Here is a 23,490-nt window from a genome sequence, read left to right as displayed (position 1 = left end):
CCTCCTCCTGTGGGGCTGCTCACTCAGGAGTGGGAGCAAGGAATCCATTGCCACCCCCTTTGACCAGGGTTTCCACTCCCTGTTAGTGCTTCCTCCCAGTCATCCCCAGCTTTTCCTTGTATCAACCTGTACTTTTCTTCTCAGTTCTCTTCTTCCACCCCAAACTGCAGCTTGAGGAGAGAAAGGATGTTTACTCCTCCCATTCCAGTTCCTAAACACTCCTCTCTGCCACTTGCCAAAGATCTGTCACTCCAGGGTATAGCAACCACTCAGCAAATTGAGGGATTAGAACCTCATCCTCTAATCTCCAAAGGAATTTGAGGAAGATGGGGAAATAGTGCTGTTACAGTATTTCCCAGAGAGACTGAAACAAGGCATGCCCAACAGACAGAAATTGCTTTTATTAAAAACGTTCTAAAAGGTTATTTATAAAATGCATTTAATCATCTGCACTTGGAAACAATTCAGGAACACACAGTTGGTAAGACATATTATTCTTTCAGAATTTCAAATTACAAAACAAGCTTTAGCTGTATAAATTTGTTACACACCTAACACCACAGGCAACCATACTCAGATTCTAAGGATTGCTTGCAGAAAGATTTCAGCCTTCAAATATACACTGCTTACCAAAAGTCTCTCTAAACAAATGTATGTGTGTACATGGACACCTGTACACCTGTACAGTGGACTCATCTTTAAAATTCAATGGTTTGTGCCAAAATACAGTGTTAAAATCAAAAGAAACAAAATAAATAATTTGATAGCAGAATAAATAAGGATGCATTGTGAGATATCCGATGTACAGTAACTTCTTTACTAAAAAAAAAAATCTGTATAGAAATCTGAATAAATACTGTTTTGTGATTTCTTTTTAACAAGTAAACAACTCACCCTTCCCTTACCCAGGCTAACACTGAAGGAGATTTAATTCCTCCAGTGTGAAGACGTATATGAAAGAAAAAAAGTACTTCATTTATTGCATTGAGAGTTTAACAGTTTAAACTTACTCCCACACTACTAGCTAACTTGTCCCAAAATCGCAAAAAGCTTTTAATAGCTTAACCTCACTGTGATGTGGTTCTGTTCTTCTACAGGTCTGCTCATTTTACACAGTGCGTTTAAAAATGAAGACTAAAGACCTACTGTAACTCCAGTAGGCTTTGAGATGAATTTACAGCAGCGCAGAAGGAAAGGCCACAATGACTCCAAAGACATTGGAATATATGTTAAATTAAGCACATACATTTATAGCTGAAAAGCAAAGGCCCCAATTAGCAACTGTGTATGAGAACTGTACTGTGTATTGGCATTTATCCATGGTTTTGCTTAAGAGGCACTTCTTTCAATGCAGGAGTTTTAGTTACTAGAAGTTCCACACAGACTTAGACAGGATCAATTTCAAAGAGGTACAAAGTAAAAAAAAAAAAGTCAAATTAAAAAAAAATCACTTGTTTTCAAGTTGAGGAAATTAAACAGATGTTAGCAGTATTTTGGGAATCCTCTGTGAAGTTAAACAATGTTGATAGAACAGCTGTGTGCCACTATGATTCAATTTAAGAGGTTTTTAATTAGATTATTTCAAAGATATGTTTAGACAACAGCTATGCAAACAGCTGAATCAGCACAACTGATTTATGACAGTGCCATAAATCAGGCCTACTGCCAGGAGAAAAAGAAGCCTATTGTATATAGTCATAGGTTAAACAATAAATTTAAGCCACACACTTTATCTTGGCAAGCTTAATACAAACAAAATTATTCTGGAGCATATAAGAAGAGCTTAGAACCACTTCTTACTAGAGCTTACCTAAGACTGGGTTGATGGATGTTGAAAAAAGTCTTAGCTGCATTGTAAAGTTCTACAGAGATGAAAGAATTCAACTGGCCTTTAATTATTGAATGAACCCTCCAAAGAGAGCAGCATTCTTACAATTTTATTTTTTTAAATAGTTGATTTTTTTTCTCTGTATGCATTTGCTAGATAGCTGGGTAGCAAACCATTTGCCTAAAATAAAGCCCTAAGAAATGCTACCTCAAATCCTGAATTACACACACTGTGTCCTTCTCAAAAGGGCTACAATCTCTCATTTATGTTCAGTTTAGAGTGGGGATATAATAAACCAGAAATACGAGCTAAAAGTAGAAAATAGCTGGGTGAATTCTCATTTGCTAGGACTACAGGAACTAGATACTATCCATGCAGTTCCCTCTGTCCCACACTTTCTCTCTGAAAACAGTACAGCTTGGGGTACTCCAGGGGAAAGACCTCACACACTTGTAGATGCACAGTGATGACATTTATGTTGGTCAAATTCAAGGGAAGATACACAGGTGTGGCTTTAAGATACATAAAATTACTGCAGCTTTCAAATAAGACAGGGGGAGGTATAAATAGTTGGCAATATGCCCTTGTTCTCTGTGGAGAACATCAATGGTAGGACAGCAGCACCTGTATGTGAACTAGCAAAACCAGAGCAGGAAATTAGCCCTCAGAGACACGTTAAGTAAGTCCACATTATCAAGAGCTAGGTTTCTTAATATGGTTTGGCTGAAACATGAGATAGTTTGCCATACAGCTTCAGTAATACCATTTTGCTGTTATGAACAGCAGAACAATAAAATGAATGCATGTCTTTTAGAAAAACACTGCAACATGCATTTTAGAAAGGTGCTTAAATGCTCAAGTGACTGAATTTAATAAATAAATTTAAGCTCAATACTGCTAGTGCTATGTGCGTTAACACTGCTTCACATTCTTTCAAAGTAAATATATCAAACCTGGGAATTCCTACAGTACCGTGCCACAGTATCTCTAACCTTTGGTCACGCTCCCTTTAAAATTTAAACATACACCTTTTCAGAGTTTGCTAATAAAATTTAGCAAGAAGACATGGGTGTGTCATCATTTTCATCCAACATCCAAACTAGAAGTAAATACAGAACTGAACTTCAAAAACCACTCGTACCTTTAAAGTAACATCTAGTTTTAACACAGGCGTCCAGTAGCACTGAACTGGAATAGATAAAAAAATGAATAGAGTATGGCTAAGATTAGGCTCCACTGCCAGTCAGCTTAAGTATGCACCACCAGAGTATGCTTTTGGAGAGATGGAATGCAACAGGGAAGAGTTTTGTCTCAGTTAAAATTAGTCTTCTGTAAATGCTTATTAGGAATTTCTATAGCACTGACTTGGAGAGGCCAGGACCCACCAACGATTCCTGCTTGGATAGCTACACCTGTTACAACCGCTAGATCAGGATCTACAGAGGTGTTAGGTTCCTTTCCAAAGAAATCCCGAATGACTTTGCGTATCCGAGGAATCCGGGTAGAGCCTCCGACCAGTACAATTTCATCCACTTCTGCTTTGTGTAGGTGGCCTTCCTTCAACACCTGTTCAATGGGCACAAGAATCTTCTCAAAAAGGTCCTCATTTAATGTCTCAAATAGCTTCCTAGAGATTTCTGTTTCAAATACAACTTGGGAAGAGTTGTCCTCTAGTTTTGAAGAGCCTCCAAGATTTTGCAGATCTTTTGTTTTTTGTGAAGGTTTGCCTTTCAGCAGAGTGTTTGTTCTCACCTCACTTTCTGCAAGTCCTTTTGTAAGCTCCCTTACTGGCACAGTCAACAACACCCTTAGTGTAGCTGTCTCATGAACAGTCAGATTTAATTTAACTGCTTCCACAGCCTGTCTGAGGTGATGTATTTCTTCCTTCCTTGTCGGCAGAGAACCATACTTTTGATGGAGCTGATCATATAAATACAGCATCAACCTCTGATTAAAATCCTGTCCTCCAAGTTTGTTGTTACCTGAAACATCAGAAAAGCAGGTATCAGATTCATCACCTTCAAAGCTTACTGGGAGATGGTGGTCAAGGGCCAGAACAATGATACTTGGACCATAAGCATAGTGCAAGAGCTCAGAGAGCTGGGAAAACAGACATAATTGTTGTCCACTGAAAAACATAGGATAAATAGTAATTTCCAGATTTTTATTTAGCAACTATTTTTGAATTTACCTCCCTTGGTATTTTTCACCTAGAACTGCCCTGCTACACTGTAACAGAAAAAGCAGTGGTTATTAACTCACAGAGGTATTCTACTTGGAAGAAAACATGTAAAGATTAATTTCTAGCTGGAAGCCTCTAACAGAAGTGCAATCTCTCACAGCAAATTGTTTTTCCACCCAGAAGTCACACTTTCAAATTTCTCTCTCTGTCCAGAATGGATATTGCTCTTAGCACTTCCACAGAACAGCTTTCTAGGGATTAATGTTTTAACAGTTTCAAGTTATTCAATGTCTTCATGCACCCATATGAAAAACTACACACTACTAAAATACATGTATATACCCTGCTGAAAGCAGAAGAAAGTGATAAAATGTAAACAGTGAACTTCAAGCTCTCTTAACAGGTATATCTTACATTAGCCTTCACTGAGAGTGAAAAAAGTATAATATATAACCATGTTTCCAAAACCTTTCAAAGAATTTTTCATGCTTTCTATTCAACAGAGTTAAAAAACCGGCCTGCAGATTTTCATTTGTGTTGAACAATACTCTCAAAGTTTCCATTGATTTGTTTTGACTGAAAACAGGAATGCACTTAGTGAACCTCCATCTAAATAAATCAGAATGAAGGTGCTGAATATTTCTTGCTGTTACACTCTCATGGTGGCAGCTCACATCAAAACTTCACCTAAACAGCACTGCATCTTAGACCTGTCTGAATCCATGTCACCTGAAAAGCAGTGGTGTATTCACAACAGTTTCACTAACATTGTTGCCAGAACTCTTTTGCCAAGTGATGAATCACTTTGACATATACATATCACAAAGCTTACCTCTAGGTTAACAGCATATGCATTCCCAAACCCTGCCCAACTGAGCTGGAGCCAAACACAAGGCGAGGATACTTTAAAACACTGGTCAATGATTTAGCAAATATTTCCAGCTTGGACAAAAGCAACAGAGAGATCTGTAACATCCCCAAAAGTCCAGTCAAAGCAACTGTAACATGCACTAGCACTTTTACTAGTGGGCACAGAAGTTAACAGCCACAACTTACTCCTTTGAGTCAGCCAAAACCTGTGAATTGTTCAAAGTAGTCACAAACCTTATTTGCATGAATGACAGCTGAGAACAGAGTCAAAGAATGCTTCATGACAGGGCTGGTATGTTTTTAGAAGCCTCTCTAATGCTGACTTCAGATGCACCCTTCCTTCCCCCCAAACTCCTTGAGAAAGTAAAGCACTTTTCTCACCTGCCATGGCTCGTGTGAGGAACATCCCTCCCAGCTTGTTCAACAGAGACACATCCAAAGTTCCTCCACCCAAATCCACCACCAGAACATTAAACACATCAGCTTTGTGGAGTCCATAAGCCATAGCTGCAGCTGTGGGTTCATTGATCACTCGCAAAATTTCTAGCCCTACAAAGAGCAAAGATACCAAGCAACAGTCAGGTACACTTCAGAAAACTGCAGTTCCCACATCACCATGACATTTACTTTTTTTTCTTTTTCTTTTTTTTCTTAACAAACACAAACAAACAAAAAACCAATCAACCAAACAAAAAACACCAACCAAACAAAACCAAACAAACTTACCTTAAGTTAAAATGTCATATCTAATGGAAATAGTACCATTTTCCTTACTTAAGCCTAAAGTAGTACTACTTCAGAATCAGGGTGAAGTCACGAACCATCATTTGCCAAAATGTATTTCTTCCAGAGAAACCTTGCTAAGGAGACTTATTTCACATGTTCTATTTCTGTTTAAGTTATTGTCCAAGGGTGCTCTGTACAGTCTTTTTGTTTGGAGATTACCAAAAAGACTATTTTCCCTGAAGTAAAACTTACTTCTTCAAGCTCTCTGTGTCTGCATTAGTCAGCTGCACCTGTTGGTACCCAAGAGTTCTGTGCTGTTCCTCAAAATTGTTAACGGTCTGTAAAAAAAAAAATCCACTCTAATGTTGTTATTAGTGAGTCACTGTTTCTAATTCCTCCCTGAAGACTTTATTTTTAGTGAAACAGACCTAAAGGTTTCATAGAAAAATGCTGCAATAAGGACACATCACCTGCAAGGTTAGCTGCCTTAATGGTAGAATTTCGTTGTCTTTCATCAAACTCTGCTGGCACAGAGATGACTGCCTTTGAAATGGGCACACCAAGGTTGCCTTCTGCCATTCTCTTCAATTTCAGTAGCAGTTGAGAGCCAATATGCTCTGGAGTAATGCGAAAGGTTTTATTAGTTGTCACAGAAAATTCAGCTGATCCATTGTTGTCAAAAATCTAGGAGGAAAAAGCAATAGAACCCAGAGGTGAGAAGTCTCTTTCTTACTCTCCCACGCTGCTCCCGACAAATTTTTTTATTCATATATAGTCTGTTTATTCTGGAAAAACAAGAATGTGCTTTTATTACTTCCTGAATCACTTTTATTCCTGGATAAGTTGGATTTTTTGCATAATACTCATTAAGGAGTTGGAGCAACTATGTAAGCAACTTCAACAGCACATTCAAAGACAAAAGTAATGCCTTTTAAACATTAGGTTCACTCTACTGATAACTTCCCAAAGGTTATTCTTTCTGAAAAGAAGCAAACAGATTGGTACTGGAACAACTTTTTCAAAGACTGTTTGCAGTACCTGAAAATTTGACTTTTTTCAGCAAATACTGCACCATGCTGAATTAATGCAATATTTTTTTCAAAAAGCAACTATCAACATCTGCTGCTGGAAAAGTAAGCACTAGAAAAGTGCTAGGAGAAATAATGTGCTACGACAAAGACGACATAACTTTTACACTTATTTTTTTTCTTTAGAATAGCTGGGGAGAAGTGAAGTTTTATCAAAGCATAGTTACAACTGCAAGTCGAAAATTGTACTTTAAGAGAAGGGGTTGGAAGCTTACCCAGAAACACATTTTGCAGTAGAGGACAGAGTCCTCTGGAAAATCACTATCAGCTCTCACACAGAGGTACATGACTTCTACAACCATTTCTTCCTCCCCCCTCTGGATACCTCTTACAGTTTTCAGGCATAACAGATTTAGCCAAATAAACCAAAGTCAGAAAATTTGGTCACCCACTACATATTTCAAGCTTTCTATAGATTACTGCTTGGAAAGAACAAAAAAAAGTGGCTACTTACCTTAAAGGGATACCTGCCACTTTCACTTTTCAGTTCTTCTGAAGTGAAGATTTTCCCAATGAATCTTTTTGCATCATATATGGTATTCTGAGGATTTGAATCAGCCAGTTCTAGGCCATCATATCCTACATACACATCTCTGTCTGTGAAAGAAACTATACTTGGTATGCTGTTGTGCCCATTTTCATCTGAAATAACCTTCACCTCCCCTGTTCCAGGAAGAAAGACACCAACAGAGCAGTAAGTCGTGCCAAGGTCAACCCCAATTATTTTCGGTGTCGGCATTGGTAAGTATTGCTGTGCTAGATAGCCAGCTAACAAGAGAACCAGAATAGCTGAACCTGAAACACAGATTTAAAAAAAAAGAGTTAGTTTATCTACTGCTGCAAACTTAGAAGTCAATGCAAATTACACAGCGTTGTACATTACAACTCATGCAGTTTTCTTTTACACTCTGAAGCTTGTTCAGCTACCTCCTTAGTTTTCCATTTTTTCAAAGGTCACCAGCAAGTTCAACTCCCTTAATTCTACAAAAAGCAGTAAGAGTCAAAAAACTTCAGCACTAAATATTAAACTGGTTAAAAAAAAAGTCCAAGAGGTATGGTAAAGCCAAAAATATCACCACCTTGTAATAATTATTTTTCTCTCTGCAAGATACTTTAAAAATATAAGCTAGTTAATACTTTTTGGAGAATTGCCTATGAATGACCCCTATGGGACATCTAGTTAATAAGGCTGCACAAAATCACAGTGAAATGACAACCTCTCAATTCAAACATCTCCTCTAGCTTCACTGGAAGTCTAAAAATAGGGAGCTTCAAAACCATTCTAACTCCTTCTATTCCAGTCATAGCTCCCAAAAAGTGTCTTCCCACAACTTTTCTATGCCTTGAAATCAAGAGGTAGACTAGTTTAAATGATTTTTTTTTTCAATTTTACATATAATCAACAGACAAAGCAAGAAACCCAAAAATCAAATATAAAGCAACGCCTCGGGAGAGGGGAAGGACCAACAAACAAAATTTCAAGAAGAAAGGTTAACAGGTTAAATTCCAAAGAGCGGATAAACTTTTTTCCCAGAAGGGAAGGGCTGTCACAGCTGTGCTTTCCAACAGACCAGTGAGAAATGCTTGCTTTTAGCTGGGAACATCTGGAGGAGACTCTGAGCAACACGCCACTGAGCACCTCGGTTTCCAAACGGAGGAACACACCGAACACGCCACAGGACGCCGTGCCAGCCTGAAAAGTCAACTCGGGGCGATACCGCTGGCGACAGCCCCAGCAAAACCACGCAGCCGCGGTCAGCGCGCCGCCTGGGGCAGCCTGACGAGACGCGCCTGGGCCCTGCCACGCGGAGGCCGCCACAGGCGGGGCGGGGGCTCCGCAGCGCTCCGCCGGTCCCACCACCGCCGCCTGCACCCGGGGCACCGTTCCCTCAGCAGCCCAAGGCGCGTTGCGGGCCCCTGGGTCCCCGCTCACCCAGCACCGCCATCTGCCCGGTCATCGCTGCCAGCCGGCTCTCTCTCGCTGCGCCCGCCAACGCCGACTGCTGACGGCGCCTTCCGGGCCGCGCCGCGCGGCACGCCGGGACTGGTAGTACGCACACCCCGCCCACCCCGGTGACACCGCTCGGCTTTAGGGAGCGGAAAACCACAACTCCCAGGAGGCACAGGGGCAAGGGCTATTTCCGGCGGGAGGGAGACCAGCCAATGGACTGGGAGGAAAGTTGTGCGGCCACAGAGAAGGGGAGTAACGGGTAGTGAGGGAGGATGCGCGCTAACGCCCCGGCGCATGCGCAAATGGGCGCCGGCCGGGGCGCGGTGCTTGCTGTGAGCTGTAGTTCGCTTCGTAGCGGCGCGGCAGCCGCTGGCCGTGGCTGCCACGGCTGTGTGAGCTGCGCTGGAGGCTGTGGGGGCGGCTGAGTGTCTGGGGCGGTAAGGAGGCCCAGCTACCCGTCTGTCCCGCCCTCCCTCCTCCTCGCGGGGAGGCGGCACGGCACTGCGCGGTGCTGGGCAGGGACGTGGCGCGGCGGCTCCTGCCGCCGCCCTGCCCGCAGCCTCCTGCCGGCGTGAGGCGTCAGAGACCGCAGATCCGGCACTGCCGAGACACCGCGCGTTAGAACTGTTGGGGCTCTAAAAATAACTGTAATATTTTTTATTATATATACACGCACACACACAAATATAGATTTAATTACTGGCATTCATGTTTTGGAGCCCTTTACTAAGGCTAAGTGGGGAGCTGCCCTATCATTCCTCGGGGCAGAAAGTGACCGTAAAGCGATGGGTCCGCACTTTCCCTTCGAAAAGCATTTCATCGCCTCTCCCTAAACTGCTCTTATCCATTTTTGTACCGTAACAGTGTTACTTGAACTCAACGGTTCAACAGCGAGACAGCAATGGCAGCTTTTACCTCTTCATACCGATGGTGAGGGGAGGTTTCCCTCTTGCTCACCTGACATTTAGCCAAGTAAGGACAACGCAGATGAAACCTGGCCCTCAAATTCATCCTGGAGGAGCAGAAGGAGTAATTAATCCAAGAAATACAACATGAAGTATGATGTGGTTTCGCTTCTTGTCAGCTATCACTCTGCTAAGCATTGCTCTCAAAAGGAGTAACCAATTTTCAGGTTCTTGCCGATCAGGTTTCTGTTTCAGGCAGCAATGAATTGTGAGAATCTGGTGCTTCTTTAATGCAGTCTAAGTTACATGTTTCTTAACAGAAGATATTCATAGACGAATAGCTGGTAACAGCATAGTGGAAAAAGGTTAGGCTAAGTTCTATTACAGTTGCCATCTCTAGCACCTCTGTTTCTCCTAAGTGGTGGGAAGACACATAACCCAAAAGCAATTCCCAGGAGCTTGCTTCTTGTAAGCTTCTTCTATATGCAAAAAAGCAGCATCACTTAATAATAAAAAGTATATGCATCCTCCATTTGTGGTTTACATAGTTACAGTGATGTGCCTCATTATTTGCATGAGAAGGTGGAAACTCCTTGGTAAAGGAATAGAAGGTTAAGCCATTCTGCCTTCTTATGACTTCCAATTAGGTATATGGCTAATTTTTTTCCATACATAAGAGTTGGAGACTTTAATCGTATCTCGTGGTGCGGGACTAATGTAATTGTGCTCATTCTAAAATAAGTAGAGGAAAACTTGTAGTTGCTTACATTTTTTCCTCACTTGTGCAACTCAAGCACAGGGACTTTGTACTATATGCAGCTGTCAGTGGGTGGTGAGTAGAAAAAAGAAGGGGTGGAGAGTAGAAAAAAAAAAGTGTAAACGGAATACAATTAAACTGGATTTTGCCCATAATTTTGATACTTAACAGCAACCTGATGCTTTAAGACATCAGGACCATCTGAAATGTCACACTGCAGAATGCAGATACGTAGGGATGTTTTCTAAAAAATACTGATACGAAACCTTATTTCAGAGATTTCTTCCTTTTCTAAAGCATAGGCCAGGCTCAGGTTTTTGTCCTTGAGGTTAAAACTCTGAAAGACATTGGAATCACTTGACAACATGCCTGCTGAAGAACAGAATTCAAATGCCCTTCCCTATATAGCTTCCATTCTATTTCTTCCAAACAAAGCTGCTTAATTAATTCAGCGTATCGGTCAAAGCCTCCCCACCTGACTGGCTCCCTGGAGGCCTGACTGTTCCCTGCAGAGTTACACACCACAGGCCACCTGCCTGGGAGTCAAATCAAGGAGAGCATCTCAGCAGGCTTCCTGCCCTGCAGCAAAGGTATATCATGCCAGAAACTTCTTCAGAAGCCACCTCCCTCTCTGTAGCTGTTTTTGGCTCTTGTGTAGTTAGAAGGCTGGATCCACCTTACATGCTTTTAGTCCCTTGAAGGCAACATTTGATCTTCAGCATCTGAGCTCAGATCAAGTCCAGAAGTGCCTTATTTTTTCCCACATCATCTCCATGAGTGGGCTGGTGACCACTCACTAGGGGGTTCTGCAGGGATCCATCTTAGGGCCAGTGCTCTTCAGTGTCTTTATAAATGACTTAGACTCAGGACTTGAGGGATTGCTTAGTAAGTTTGCTGATGACACAAAGCTGGGGGGACCTGTCGACACACTTGAGGGCAGAGAGGCCCTGCAGAGGGATCTGGACAAATCAGAAAACCGGGCAATCACCAACTGCATGAAGTTCAACTAGAGCAAGTGCCAGATTTTGCACATGGGACACAGCAACCCTGGCTGTACATACAGATTAGGCAACAAGAGGCTGGAAAGCAGCTCTGTGGAGAGGAATCTGAGGGTTCAGGTCGACAGCAAGTTGAACATGAGCGAACAGTGTACCTGGCAGCCAAGAGGGCCACCCGTGTCCTGGGTGCATCCAGCACAGCATTGCCATCCAGACGAGGGAGGTGATTGTCCTGCTCTGCACTGGTATGGTCTCATCTGGAGCACTGTGTGCAGGTCTGGGTGCCACAGGACAAAAAAGATATAAAGCCGCTGGAGATTGTCCAGAAGAGGGCTACAAACCTGGTGAAGGGTTTGGAGAGGAAGCCGTATGAGGAGCGGCTAAAGTCACTGGGTTTGTTCAGCCTGGAGAAGAGGAGGCTGAGGGGAGACCTTATGGCACCTACAGCTTCCTCACAAGGGGAGGAGGAGGAGCAGGTGCTGGTCTCCTCTCTCTGGTGACCAATGTCAGAACCCAAGGGAGTGGCAGGAAGATGTGCCAGGGGAGGTTCAGGTTGGACATTAGGAAAAGGTTCTTCACCCAGAGGGTGGTGGAGCACTGGAACAGGCTCCCCAGGGAGGTGTCACGGCCCCAAGCTTGACAGTGTTCAAGAAGAGACTGGACAACGCCCTCAGACACATGGGGTGAACTGTGGGGTTGTCGTATGCAGTGACAGGAGTTGGACTCGGTGATCCTTGTGGGTCCCTTCCAACTCAGGACATTCTATGATTCTATCAGCACCTGCTCATGAATACTCCTGGACTCTGCACAGGGATGCCTGACTTCTCTTGCATCTGCAACATTAGCAGAATTAATCCTAGTCAGCTTGCCCTTGTATTTTTGGGCACTACCAGATAATCTTCTGTGCCAGCTTCTTTTACCTACCCTCACAGAGCTCTTGTCCAGGAGAGTGAGACCTGATTCCGTTTTGTTTCCTTATCTGAGGGGATGGTACACCCAGGAGTGGGTTGTTCAGGGTCAGAACAGGAGATTCAGTGTTTCTGGAGAAAATTGCTTGATTTTGCACAGAATAATTAAATATTTGTTGATCTAGAGGGACAGGCTTGTTTGACTAGGTGGGGAAAGCTATGGGGAATACATATAAACATGGTTCAGAGCAGACATTGGAAGGTGGGCTGTTTTTTCTTGAAACAATGTGCTTTAGCCACTTCTCTGTACTGGCAGGCAAGGCACATACCGCCGTGTTTAACATTCTCACCTGAGGGTGAGAACTGCAAGTTCAGACCCATAAAACTGCTTTTAAAAAGCCCATTACTGTGACAAAACTACTGGGTGTAGCAGAATGAGGGTAAGCGAAGTGGTGACATGGCTGCCAGGACTGAGCAGCTTCTGGTCCCTGCTGGTTTGGACGCCCAGGCTGTGCTGTCTGTTCGGCATGCATCGGCCCCTGGTCGTCACCCGCAGGGCTGTCAACACTCACCTGCCACTGACTTGAGTGGAGGGTGGGTGTGCAGCTAACTCACTCCGAGGAGCTGGGCCAAGTGCTTGTTTGTCCTTCTTAGTGCATCTGTTCGCTCTGATAGTAAGCTGTTTATAACACTTCAAATGGTTTTCAGGGATTCGTTTCCTTCAAGGGGCTGTATTTTTTTCCCCTGGTGCTTTGATAGGTGCAGGTAAACATGTTTTTGTCTGCAAGTAGCTTGAGGGAGAGTTGTTCTTACAATGTAAGAGCAGAGGCTGGTTTTAGAACTGTCTCCCATCAGATGTGAACTGGTGTCTGCAGGAAAAAAAACCTGCTACACTGGGGAGTATTACTCAAACCGTAGACCTGTGATGTGCTAAACACAGTTCAAGCATTTGGTGTGCATGGAAACAAATGCAGCTCATTTTCATTTGTAGGATGCTTTGCATCATCTGTATCCTTGCATCGAAGGTTTGCCAAACATCCTCTTTTGTGCTCTTGTACAAAACAGGGCTGCTTTTTCTAGGGTTTACTCCGTGAGTGCTTTCTACACTGTCTTCATAATTTTCAAGCCAATGTCTGAAATCGAAACACAGGGAGGCGGGACATGGTCAAAATACAATCTGAGCCCAGCAACCCACTGTGGTCAAACTGTGTTTTACCACTGTGAATGAGGAAGGAGGAAAGGGATTTGGATCCACTGCTTAGGTGGAGATTGTAGTCGACGTCTCCATGAGAAGGGAGGCAATTTATTTAGATTCTAAAATCTGAAACCTCATTTTCAGTTTTTAACTTAAGTAAAAGTTGGTTCTTAGTCTTAGTGCAATCACACCATCAAAATTACAGAAATGAAGAGAACTTCATTGATAGTTCCTTTCCCTAGTTAAAACATCGTTCTTATCCTGCTGTGTGCAGTTTCAAAAGGGAAGGATTTCGCCAGAGCCCAGGCTTCCTCTGACAGACAGTTCAATGTCAGGCAGCTGGAAGAGAAGTATAACCTTCAATTTAGATGCAAAACTTTCCATTTAAATTCCAGCGTATAGCTTAAAGATTTCTGGCTCCTGGTGAGTGGCTGACTGGCCATCGCCAGGGAGGCGTGCGCTGAATTCTTCATTGGCCAGAAACCAGCTCCCCAGCCAGAGGCAGCAGGAGCAGTTTGGGGCTGCTCAGAGGATTTGTAGCCCCAGAGAGCAGAACTACGAGTGTGAGAAGCTTCCTCCCAGCAGATGTCTCTGCCAGGCAGCCCTACTTCCGCATGCCACTTTCAGTGTTTGACGAGTACCTGCAGAGTCATATAGAGCGTATTAACCTTTTGCAATCATTATCCAAATTCTTGTAAAGGCATAAGTCATGAAAATGGTGCCTCATTTTTTACTGCAGTTTATTTAATTGCCTTAACATAACCATTTCACTGAACCCTCATGAAATCTTTTTGAGGTTAACAATAAATTTACTATTTCCCCTTTCATGAATACACTTGCAGTGATAATAGTATAACACAACCCAGTAGATGTCCAGGAAAAACAGTCTGGAAGAAAAATGAGATTTTCACAGGTCTCTCTCCCACTTCTCCACTTCAATTTCAGTTGGTCTGCTTGCTCATACAGCTTGCTGTGATGTGAAACAAACAAACAAACAAAAAGCAGAGATTTTTTTTATTGAAGAAACAAAGCAGGTTTGGCACTTACTGGACTTACTGATCTGGTAACTGAGAGTTTCTCTTCCCGCTTCGCCTCTGTGCCATCTGGGGTAGGTGTTGGAAGACCAACAGCTGAATGGCAGCTGTGAAATTGGCTGAATCCTCCCCAGCCACTGGCAGCCTGGGTTAGTGGGGCTGAATTGTATCTTTGCTTGGATCTGTGCTAATGTCTGGAGCACATCATCCACTCTCTGCTCAGCTCGGGTGTCCTCTGTGGAAGCAGGGAGAACAATACTGCAGAAGCTCCAGGAGTGACAGGGAGACTGCTTGCTTGTACAACCCTTTGGTGACAACAAGGGGCTGCAAAGTGCAACCTAAAGCACAAGGGGGAGGATATGACTGGGAGTCTCATCATCTGCATGAATCATGATAGCGATAATGATAATGAACAAGAGTCCAAACAGTCTCCCAGGAGGCCGTTTTCTCATTCACGTTGTTGCTGTGTGTATGAAATCCATATGGACGTCAGTCAAGTTTGTAGATTTTATCTATTAGGAATGACAACAAAAGGATAACAGAGGAGTGCACTCAAATAGAGCTGCTTTAACAGCGAGCTTCATAGGCAAAGAGGTTTTGCAATATGTGTGGTTAGAGAAGTCCTGCTTTTCTTTTTGTGGGGTACTGCAGCTAAAGTCTCGGAATATCTATTTTTACACTTGTTCTTTTCCTGAAGGTATCACCTAGAGTAACTGAGAGAGTCTGTACACTGGGTAAGAACTTTTGGACTTTTGCAGTAAATCTTTCCAGTGGCACAGATCTATTTCAATTATCCCTTATAAATAATGTTGTGGTATTTTACGAGGAACTGTGCCATGCATATTTTCATAGAAGAGCTAGTTCCAGACCCAAATTATTTCTAATCCAAGTATATAGGAGAAATAATAGGTAAGAGCATGCATTATTCCTCGTTACACAGTGTGAGTTGGAGGAACACAGAAACTCAGCGAGTCAAGAACAACAAGCCTGGGAGGCTAGATACAGTTTGAAGCAAGATATCTCGAACACCATTCCTGAGAGCTGATGAGAACACCAGCCTTCTTCCATTCTTTTAAGGAAAGGAATCTGTATAAAGGACGATCAGCAAAAATATGATGGGAGACAAGTGCCGTCATTTGTAATTGCTGTTTGGGAAAAGTGATAGTGGCATTTCCTAATGATCTTTATAGCACATCTGTCCTGCAGGAACCAGGTTTGTCATTATTGCATGAATATCCAGCACACTTCAGTTTATTCAATACATAGTTCAAAGATGACTAAGATATGAGCAAGCTCATCTACTGTTACACAAACTCAGTTTGGTTTTATTTCTGAATGTGATATGTGGAACCAATAGCACTTGACAGCATATCACACAATGCCTCTTCCATACTCTAGTCCATCTGAAATAGGGAAAGAAATGTTGAGAAGAAGAAAACTCAGTGTCATCAGCCTCAGTCAAGGTCCTTAGTGTTGCTTTGTACCTTCCTAGAACCTCTGGACAATTGGCATCCACTTCACATTAGACTTTGCCTGTGCCAAGGCTTGCAATGTACCTGGAGGGCTCTTAAACCTATTTCTGACAATTCTGATTGAATCATTCCGACATTAGTCAGATTACTCTTACAAGACAAGCAAAGATGTTAGCCACAGCGTGTCTTCTTTTCTCAGCATCACTCCCCCATGCACTGTCATGTGAGTAGCAAGTGTCTGTTTAGCCTGGAGAGAAGTTTGTTGGAAGCAGATACTGTAAAGCTAGAGCCATTCTGGAAAAAGTCTGCATTGCTACTGAAAATGATCCATCCACAGAAGCAGAATTGAGTCTTTCTGTGTGATCACAGTAAAAGTCCCATGCCAGCTTTCCCTCTCTTTCTTGAATGATTGTGCTGTGTACAGGTCTGCTGGACTGCTTTAATACCTTCTTGCAGCCAATAATTCTTTGCCATGCTTTTGGCTCAGTCCTGCTGCTCAGGTATGCAAGTGCATGCTTTTGCCTATTTGAAATATCAGCTATTGCATATGCACACACCAGCACAGTAGTACACTTTACAAGATATGTGAAATCTGCGTGCCAGCATATTTGTGGGCACTGAGCCCTTAAGCTTCAGAATATTTTTACTGAATACAAAATACTGATAAAAATGCAACAGTATGTTTACAATGTGGTTCTAAGAAATGTTTCTGACTATGTGCAAACAGTCTCATCGGGCAAGGACAGCTTTTGTTTTCTTGTTGTTATTTTTTTTCTGTTTGCAATACAAAGCACAAAGAGGGCTGGGGCTTTCGGCATGCTGAGGTGCTCCCACAGTACTAATGATTTACAATTAAACAGTGGTGAGAGGGACAGATTTTGTGATCTCAGAAAGATGTAATAGAAGTCTATTCATTTCTGCTGAATTGTTGGGACAGAGAGTGGATCTCTTCATGTGTTCTGGAGAAGGCCCAAATGTTTTCCATCTCAGTATAATAGCTTTTTTCTTCCTGTCAGTCAGTCCCAAAGTGAGCAGAGCTGACACATGTCGATACTTTCAGATTTTCGCTTTCCTACGGACCTTGACAGCTTCAGCTGCAGGAACAACAAACCTATTCCTTTTTTATTTTTTTCCTTACCTGTTTACTCCCACCATAGCTGTCCTCTCTCTCACAAGGAGACATAAATTCAGTTTGTGTCATGCAACATCAGTGTGTTACCCTCACTTTGCTGAAAAGGATCCAAGGCACAGTAAAACATGCCACCTGTCCTCTGTTTGCTGTATGCTACGGTGACCATCTTCCATGCTTTCATTTCACTAGCAGTTAGGTATGACAGAAGAACTGTAGGATAGATATAGAAATATAACAGTGTGCTACTCAAAAAGAATATAGCTAGGCAACTGCTACACATCTACAATACCTGCAATATTTGTATGTTGAAAGATGTGTATGCATCGTTGTTACTATTACATTCGTTTAAAACAAAACAGCAGTTGTATGTCATACTGTGTATGGTCACAGTTAGTAACAGGCAGCTTTTTGAAGTTGGCTTACACATTCTGGTTGAATATAGGGAAAATATGGTGTGTCTGGATAGTTCAGAAGAGTATGTGATTGGGAGACAAATAGTTAAATCTCTTCGATTATTTGATTTCATACAGTAGATCTCCCATAAAATAACTTTGAGTTGACTGTTACCTGCAGTCACAGAGGGCTAGTAATTCACTGCCATGCTGTTTCTTCATTCTGATTTCTGTGTGTGCTATGGATAAGCCTGTTTCTGTGTGACTGGTTTATATGTTTTAGTTTTGAATTGCATGACCCTAAAATCTGATCAGGACAAGCAAAGCCTATTTATTTTTTGTGGTAAGTTCATCAGTCAAAAAGCTTCACTAGCTTAAACCTTTCCCCAGTTCTCAGAACTCTTTAATTTTTTTCAATGCACATTGATAGATCTTAGCTCAAATGTGTGATAAACAGTTAGTAGCAGAGCTCTTCCTGTGAAAGGCCGTCCTAATAAAAATGCAGTTTAGTTTGCAGGCTATGATAATCTTAATGAGATAATTAATGGAGGGCCTGTCAGGAAAACCAGCTCACCATCTCTATATCATTTTTAAACAACATATATTATCTATCTTTTTTTCCTCCTTTTTTGACAGAAACATGAAGCTTTATTCTATACCAAAAGATGGCAAACAAAATGGAGAAAATAAGCAGTTTTCTTTTTAAACAGAAACATTTTAAACAACTTGGGGGAAGTGACTGCTGCTGGGAAACTGATCCACCTCTCTGCTCCTCCTGCTGCTGATCTCCATCCAGCTGGGTGCTTTGCAACCTCGCTTCTACCTGTGCTGTGCAGCACTGCTGGCTTTTCCAGCTCATGGAGGACTGGGAGAGCCCGACACACAAAACATGGCAAATCACGTGCCTGCCCCTCTTGGGGGGAACGTGCAGTCTGATAAAGTGCCATCCAGTAATTTGGTCTTGCTGTCTTGTTTTCAGCAGTTAACCAGAAAGTCCATTGGAAACCCATCTATGCAACAATATTTAGAGCTAAACAAAATTGAGAAAGTCAGGACTCGGGAGAAAACTGTTCATGATGAAATAAAAAGGCTACATTTGTTGGATAGTGCTTTAGCCAGCCCAGCTGTGTGGTTCAACCTGCTCTCACCATGTTACACATTTCCACATCTGTTTCCCAGCTCTTATTTTCTTAATATAAAATAAATGTTCTGTCTACCATTACATTTACGTTATTCTATGTGACTATAACATTCTGCTTTTCTATTTGAGCAGGCTCTGTTCCATCTGAATGGCAAAATGGATAGAGGATTGTAGTAGTTAGAGGAGGAAAAACCATATGAGACTGGAGTCCATCATCCTGTAAAGGTATGATATAATACCGTGACAGAGGCCATATCAGATATTACATTGATATAATACAGAAGTATTTTACACTGTCTGAAATTATAATGAGAGAAAGCAGGCAAGGAGTGGATTTCTAGTTGGTGCAGTAGCTGGGTTACCCTAGGAGCAAGATGTAATGCCCGGACTATTACAAGAAACAGGCCATCGGGTTAGTTCGCGCAGTGAAGTCTCCTCCAGCATCAACCCTGTGTGTTTGGGACTGTAAGCTTCCGAGCGACCTGCTCTTGCACCATGGCGGCATACTGTGATCCCTTCAGCTCTCGCTAGCCAAGTGGGAAGGGGTTGATACAGTCTTCAGCTGTTGTGCCAAAATCTGTCAAAGCTGAAGGGAGTTTCACCTGTGGTTTCAGACACAACTGATGCCAGGCTCTGCACAGCCCCGGAGGGGAGGACAGGGCTCGGTGCCGCAGTAGGTGGCACTCTGTCCCCAGACAGCTTGGCCTCCCTCCCCGCATCCTTGCAGGAGGCACTGGGCAGCTTAAGGTGGTAGATTTTTGTTTAGCATCTAAAGGGAACTCTGATGTGTTGCTGAGAGGATGAAAAATCCCATGGCATGCTTGCAGAAAAAGGGTTATAAACCTTTTGGTATCCTGACTGGACCCAAAATTAAATAGAATTGTTCTATCTAATTTCTCCTTCATTTTAATTGATGCAGCTGTAACTGATGCCTTGCTTCTCCCAGACTGGAGCCCTTTAAATATCTATTCCCTCATTCCTCCCCCCAATGTCAGGTAAAACAACATATAACAGTGCTTGTTAAATTTGCATAGCACATTAATACAGTTATGGAAATTGGCACTGTAGAAATATCACCTTTCATAAGAATTTTATGTGACTTTTTTAGTCAGAGTATGAAGCCATGGAACAGAAATGCTCTTACACTCTTCTGCTGCTAGAGATATAATTGTGAGACAAGAAATATCTTTAAACTCTCACAACAGTTTTTTCTCTCAAAATACTTGTAACAAAAATATATTGTACCAGGTGCCCTGGTTTCATTTCTGCATGCTCTCTTCTCAGAGGTTTCACATAGCTCAGAAATGGAAAGTTAAACTACACAGCATGCATTTGCTGTTGATGGGCATATATGCAGGGTTAGACTAATAAAAATACCACATTTCTTCTCAATACAGTGTACAATTCCAGTGCTAAGTAAATACTAAACACAGTGTCTGAAATATCCTGTTACTAAGGCAACCAGTTCCCATGTTATCTTTATATATATATATATATATATATATATATTCATACTCCCTATGCTGCTCAAACTAAAAGAAGTTCTTGTCAAGATTGGTGAACTGAATTCTTGATGAGATCTGCCTTATGAAAGGCTAGATATTGTAGATGCCTCAGACTGGACTTTGGGGTTGACAATAAGGATAAGAGCAGAAGCTGATAGAAAGGATATGGAGTTTTAAGTTGCAGAGTGTTGGCCGGCTTGTACAAAACAGGTGTTAGGACAAAACTTTTCTAAGGCCTATGTATGCCATAAGTGCCCTCACAGGATTCATATATGTAAGCATTTCATAGTATCTCCTTCTGAGACAGCTCTTTTCACTTGCTATGTTACGCAGACCAATTTATTTCTCTAGTATGGTAATTCTTTTTACTAATGAGCCTAAGCAAGGAAATTGCCAGCAGCATGGAGTTTGGTATGTATTAATAGTCTCTGCATCTTGCTGTTAGTTTTTTTCCATATACATATTTTCAATATTAGAACATGCCATATACTATAGCAAGCAAGTGTGCATAACTCAGTGCCGCTCCAAGAGTGGAGAGTGTAATTGAGGCACTACTTACATAGTAGTTCTTGTTTAGCTGTCTTGGCCATGACTGGCCGGTGTTTGTTTGTTTGTTTTTGCCATAAATATTACTTTGAGGGTTACTCAGCTGTATTTCACACTCAATAAAAAAAAGAGGCATTCCCTCAGCGGGGGTTCAGTGCTCATGGTGCTGATGTAGTGTCAGTTTAATTCAGAATTGAAAACGAACTCAGCAGCAGCACCTCAGCAGGAAGGGTATCTGAAAGCCTGGAACTTCATGGGCTGACCTAAATCATCCTTGGAGGCAATCTTTGGTTTCATGGCATGTTGCCTGGGAAGTACATATGCTTGAGTGGACCTTGGACTGGACAAGTTTGCAGCTTCTTACAACTCTCCATGCTTTCAGCAAAGTACTACAGGTAATAAGAAGTTTTTAGGAGTTACTTTTTAAAAATAAATAAACAAATAAAAGGATATTAAATAACTCCACCATAGTGCCATATCCCAGCAGCTTGGGACACTAAATGAAGTTATCTCTGAAGGTGTTATTCAGCCCCGTGTATTCACTAGCATTGAGTGTCCCTGAAGAGCCCGTTTTCGGCAGGTATAAAAGGTGTCACAGAATAAGCTTGAGAAACAGTGAAATGGTATTAGGTGAGAGTTCCTTCTCCAAGTATTGACCCCAGTCCATCTCTCACAACCATAAGTACTGAGACAATTTGCAAATCCTTTTTCCATCTTCTTCATTATGTCTAAAAATTTATTTTCCAGTATTGGGGAATTTTACCTGTGCCACACAAAAATCTCTCACTGCGTTTTATTTTTTTTTGTTTTTTTGTTTTTTTTTTTTTTTAACCCTGAGAGAAGTGTCTGTCCCTTCTCTCAGATCGTTTAACAAGGCTAGGAGGTCCTTATCCATGTCCCTCAGTTAGATTTCTCTCTCTCCATGGCTTAAGTCAAAGTACTTTCAGCAGTTCTTGACATCTCAGAAGTGACACCATTCTGTTCCCATTTTTAGAAAATACCAGTGATACACTGAGGCTGAGAAAAATCCTTGCTCCTAAATAAGCTGTTCTGAAGAAACTTTTCGCATTTCTTTGCCAGCCTTTTCAGAGGTTTCCCTCATGTGGTTGTAAAGGCGGTGCTTATAATTAGGGAAACGCTTAGTTCTAAGCACAACTAATACAGTTCTTTTGCCAGTTATTCCCCAGCAGGGATAATAGTATTTTATTATCCTTAATGCAAAGGTTAAGTGCGTTTTAACCGAAGTGCCCAAACCCAGTGCTTAATGCAATGTAAAAGAGGTCTGTCCCGTACAGTCATTTTCCTGGCTCACCAGCAGATGCTGGAGGAACGCACCCTCCCCTTGGAGACTTCCATCCATCTGGAGTTCCAAGCAGCCCTTAGGCTGCGCTTCCCCCTTTTCATCAGCAGTAAGCTGCTGACTCTCAAAACCTTCAGGGAACAGGGATTACACATGCATGGAAATGGGATTTTTAGTAACAAGTGGCCAAATGTTCAGACATCTCTAAAGACATTTGTGCTTCTAGTGAAAAAAAAAAAAAAGGAGCCTGATCCCAGTAAGGAATCTATTTCTAAATTAATAATAATTTTTATAACTCCCCAAGTCTGAAATATATTAAAATAGAAGGTGACATTTGAATATGTACTGTGGGTCAGACTCTGATGCTCTAAGGCACATTGAGTACTGTTTTACTTGCAAGTAGTTCTATTAATTTCAGTGACCCAGTTATGGAGTAACACACCACTCATCAGGAGAAAATATGTTAAAAATCTGCCCACAGTATTTGATGATAATTTGATTTCTGCACTGCCTCCCAGACCCAGTCACCCCATTCTGCTTTCACCACAGTGCAGCATCTCTTTCACAGATGCTGACATCTCTAGAGGGCTGTCAGCCTTTGTGATGAAGAATATTAGAATAGCATTGTAGCTGTGTCAATAAAGCAGATATGCATCCATTCATAAGGAGGATATTTTTTCAGCGATTCTTGTAAAAATCTTTGGCTTTTTATCTTTCAAGTTTGATGTTCAGGTTTTTGTGGCTATGGTAACTTCTGTGCATTTGCATATTGTAGGCTGTGCAGCCACAAATCTGCATTGAAGATAATTGATTTTCTCCCTGAAGTAATTTGGTGCTCTTCACTTCAGAGATCAACCTTTGGATTATTGACTCCTTATTATTAGTCATTTGCAAAATTATTGCTATGGCTATGAGGTTCACAGCCCTGTCAGACTTTTGGCTTCTTTTCCTCAGGGTTTGCTTCCTGACCAGGAAGGTTTTAATCCTCTTGTACTTGTGAAAAAAAAAATAATAAAAAAAAGCCAGCTAGCTGTGCTGGCACCTTCTTCCATAAGGACGACATTTCAAATCAGGTCTTTATCAACACATGCTTCTTGCTTGCCTCTACAATAGCCTCAAAAAATGTTACAAAGAGCTTGGTCAGTGATGATAACCTCTGCAGAGCACTGACCTACAACAAGGAGAGGAGTGTTTCCAGATGACTACAGTATATTTAGCAAGTAAGTAGTTTGTGCTTGCACTTGACTACATTGTCACCCTTTTCAGTGTTTCACAGTTGGACTAATGCTTCGTTTATGATAGCTCTGTGCCATTTTTTTTTTCTGCTTTGAATGAATTTATAGCTTCAGCACAAAACCTAGTTCGAGGCTTAATGGCACATAAATTGCCTGCCTGCAATTAATTGTATTATTTAGCCCAAAATTTTAAAAATTAACAGAATAGCCTTTGAAGATTCAGCTGGACTGAGTGTGTGAGCTTTTTTGGTTAGGATTGATTCTTCTACTGGCAAAGGGTGAAATTCATGTTTTAGAAAAAATTCACTAAATGTATTGGTAGCTA

The 23,490-nt window shown here is 41.8% G+C and overlaps 1 protein-coding gene across 1 annotated transcript; it reads right to left on the bottom strand.

Annotated features, from left to right (window-relative positions):
- Positions 1-380: 380 nt before the first annotated feature.
- HSPA13 (heat shock protein family A (Hsp70) member 13) lies at positions 381-8,732 on the bottom strand. The gene is made up of 5 exons (XM_065862810.2): positions 8,628-8,732; positions 7,149-7,489; positions 6,077-6,290; positions 5,262-5,429; positions 381-3,810 (listed from the first exon to the last, which is right to left on the bottom strand). The coding sequence occupies exons 1-5, from the start codon at positions 8,650-8,652 to the stop codon at positions 3,140-3,142; spliced, it is 1,419 nt and encodes a 472-aa protein (XP_065718882.1). The 5' UTR covers positions 8,653-8,732; the 3' UTR covers positions 381-3,139.
- Positions 8,733-23,490: the final 14,758 nt, after the last annotated feature.

This window comes from Patagioenas fasciata, chromosome 1 (assembly GCF_037038585.1).
Source record: "Patagioenas fasciata isolate bPatFas1 chromosome 1, bPatFas1.hap1, whole genome shotgun sequence".
Classification (NCBI taxonomy): domain Eukaryota; kingdom Metazoa; phylum Chordata; class Aves; order Columbiformes; family Columbidae; genus Patagioenas; species Patagioenas fasciata.
The sequence above is the reverse complement of the archived record's forward strand: the minus strand, read 5'-3'. Positions and strand labels throughout refer to the sequence as shown.

Bases quoted from the DNA above. Each gene is read 5' to 3' on its own strand.
- HSPA13 (XM_065862810.2), bottom strand. From the start codon at position 8,652: ATGACCGGGCAGATGGCGGTGCTGG. The intron at 6,291-7,148 runs GTAAGTAGCCAC...TTTTCCTCCTAG, and splicing joins GTGGCAGGTATCCCTTTAAG to ATTTTTGACAACAATGGATC. The intron at 5,430-6,076 runs GTGATGTGTCCT...TGCTCTTTGTAG, and splicing joins TAAGGCAGCTAACCTTGCAG to GGCTAGAAATTTTGCGAGTG.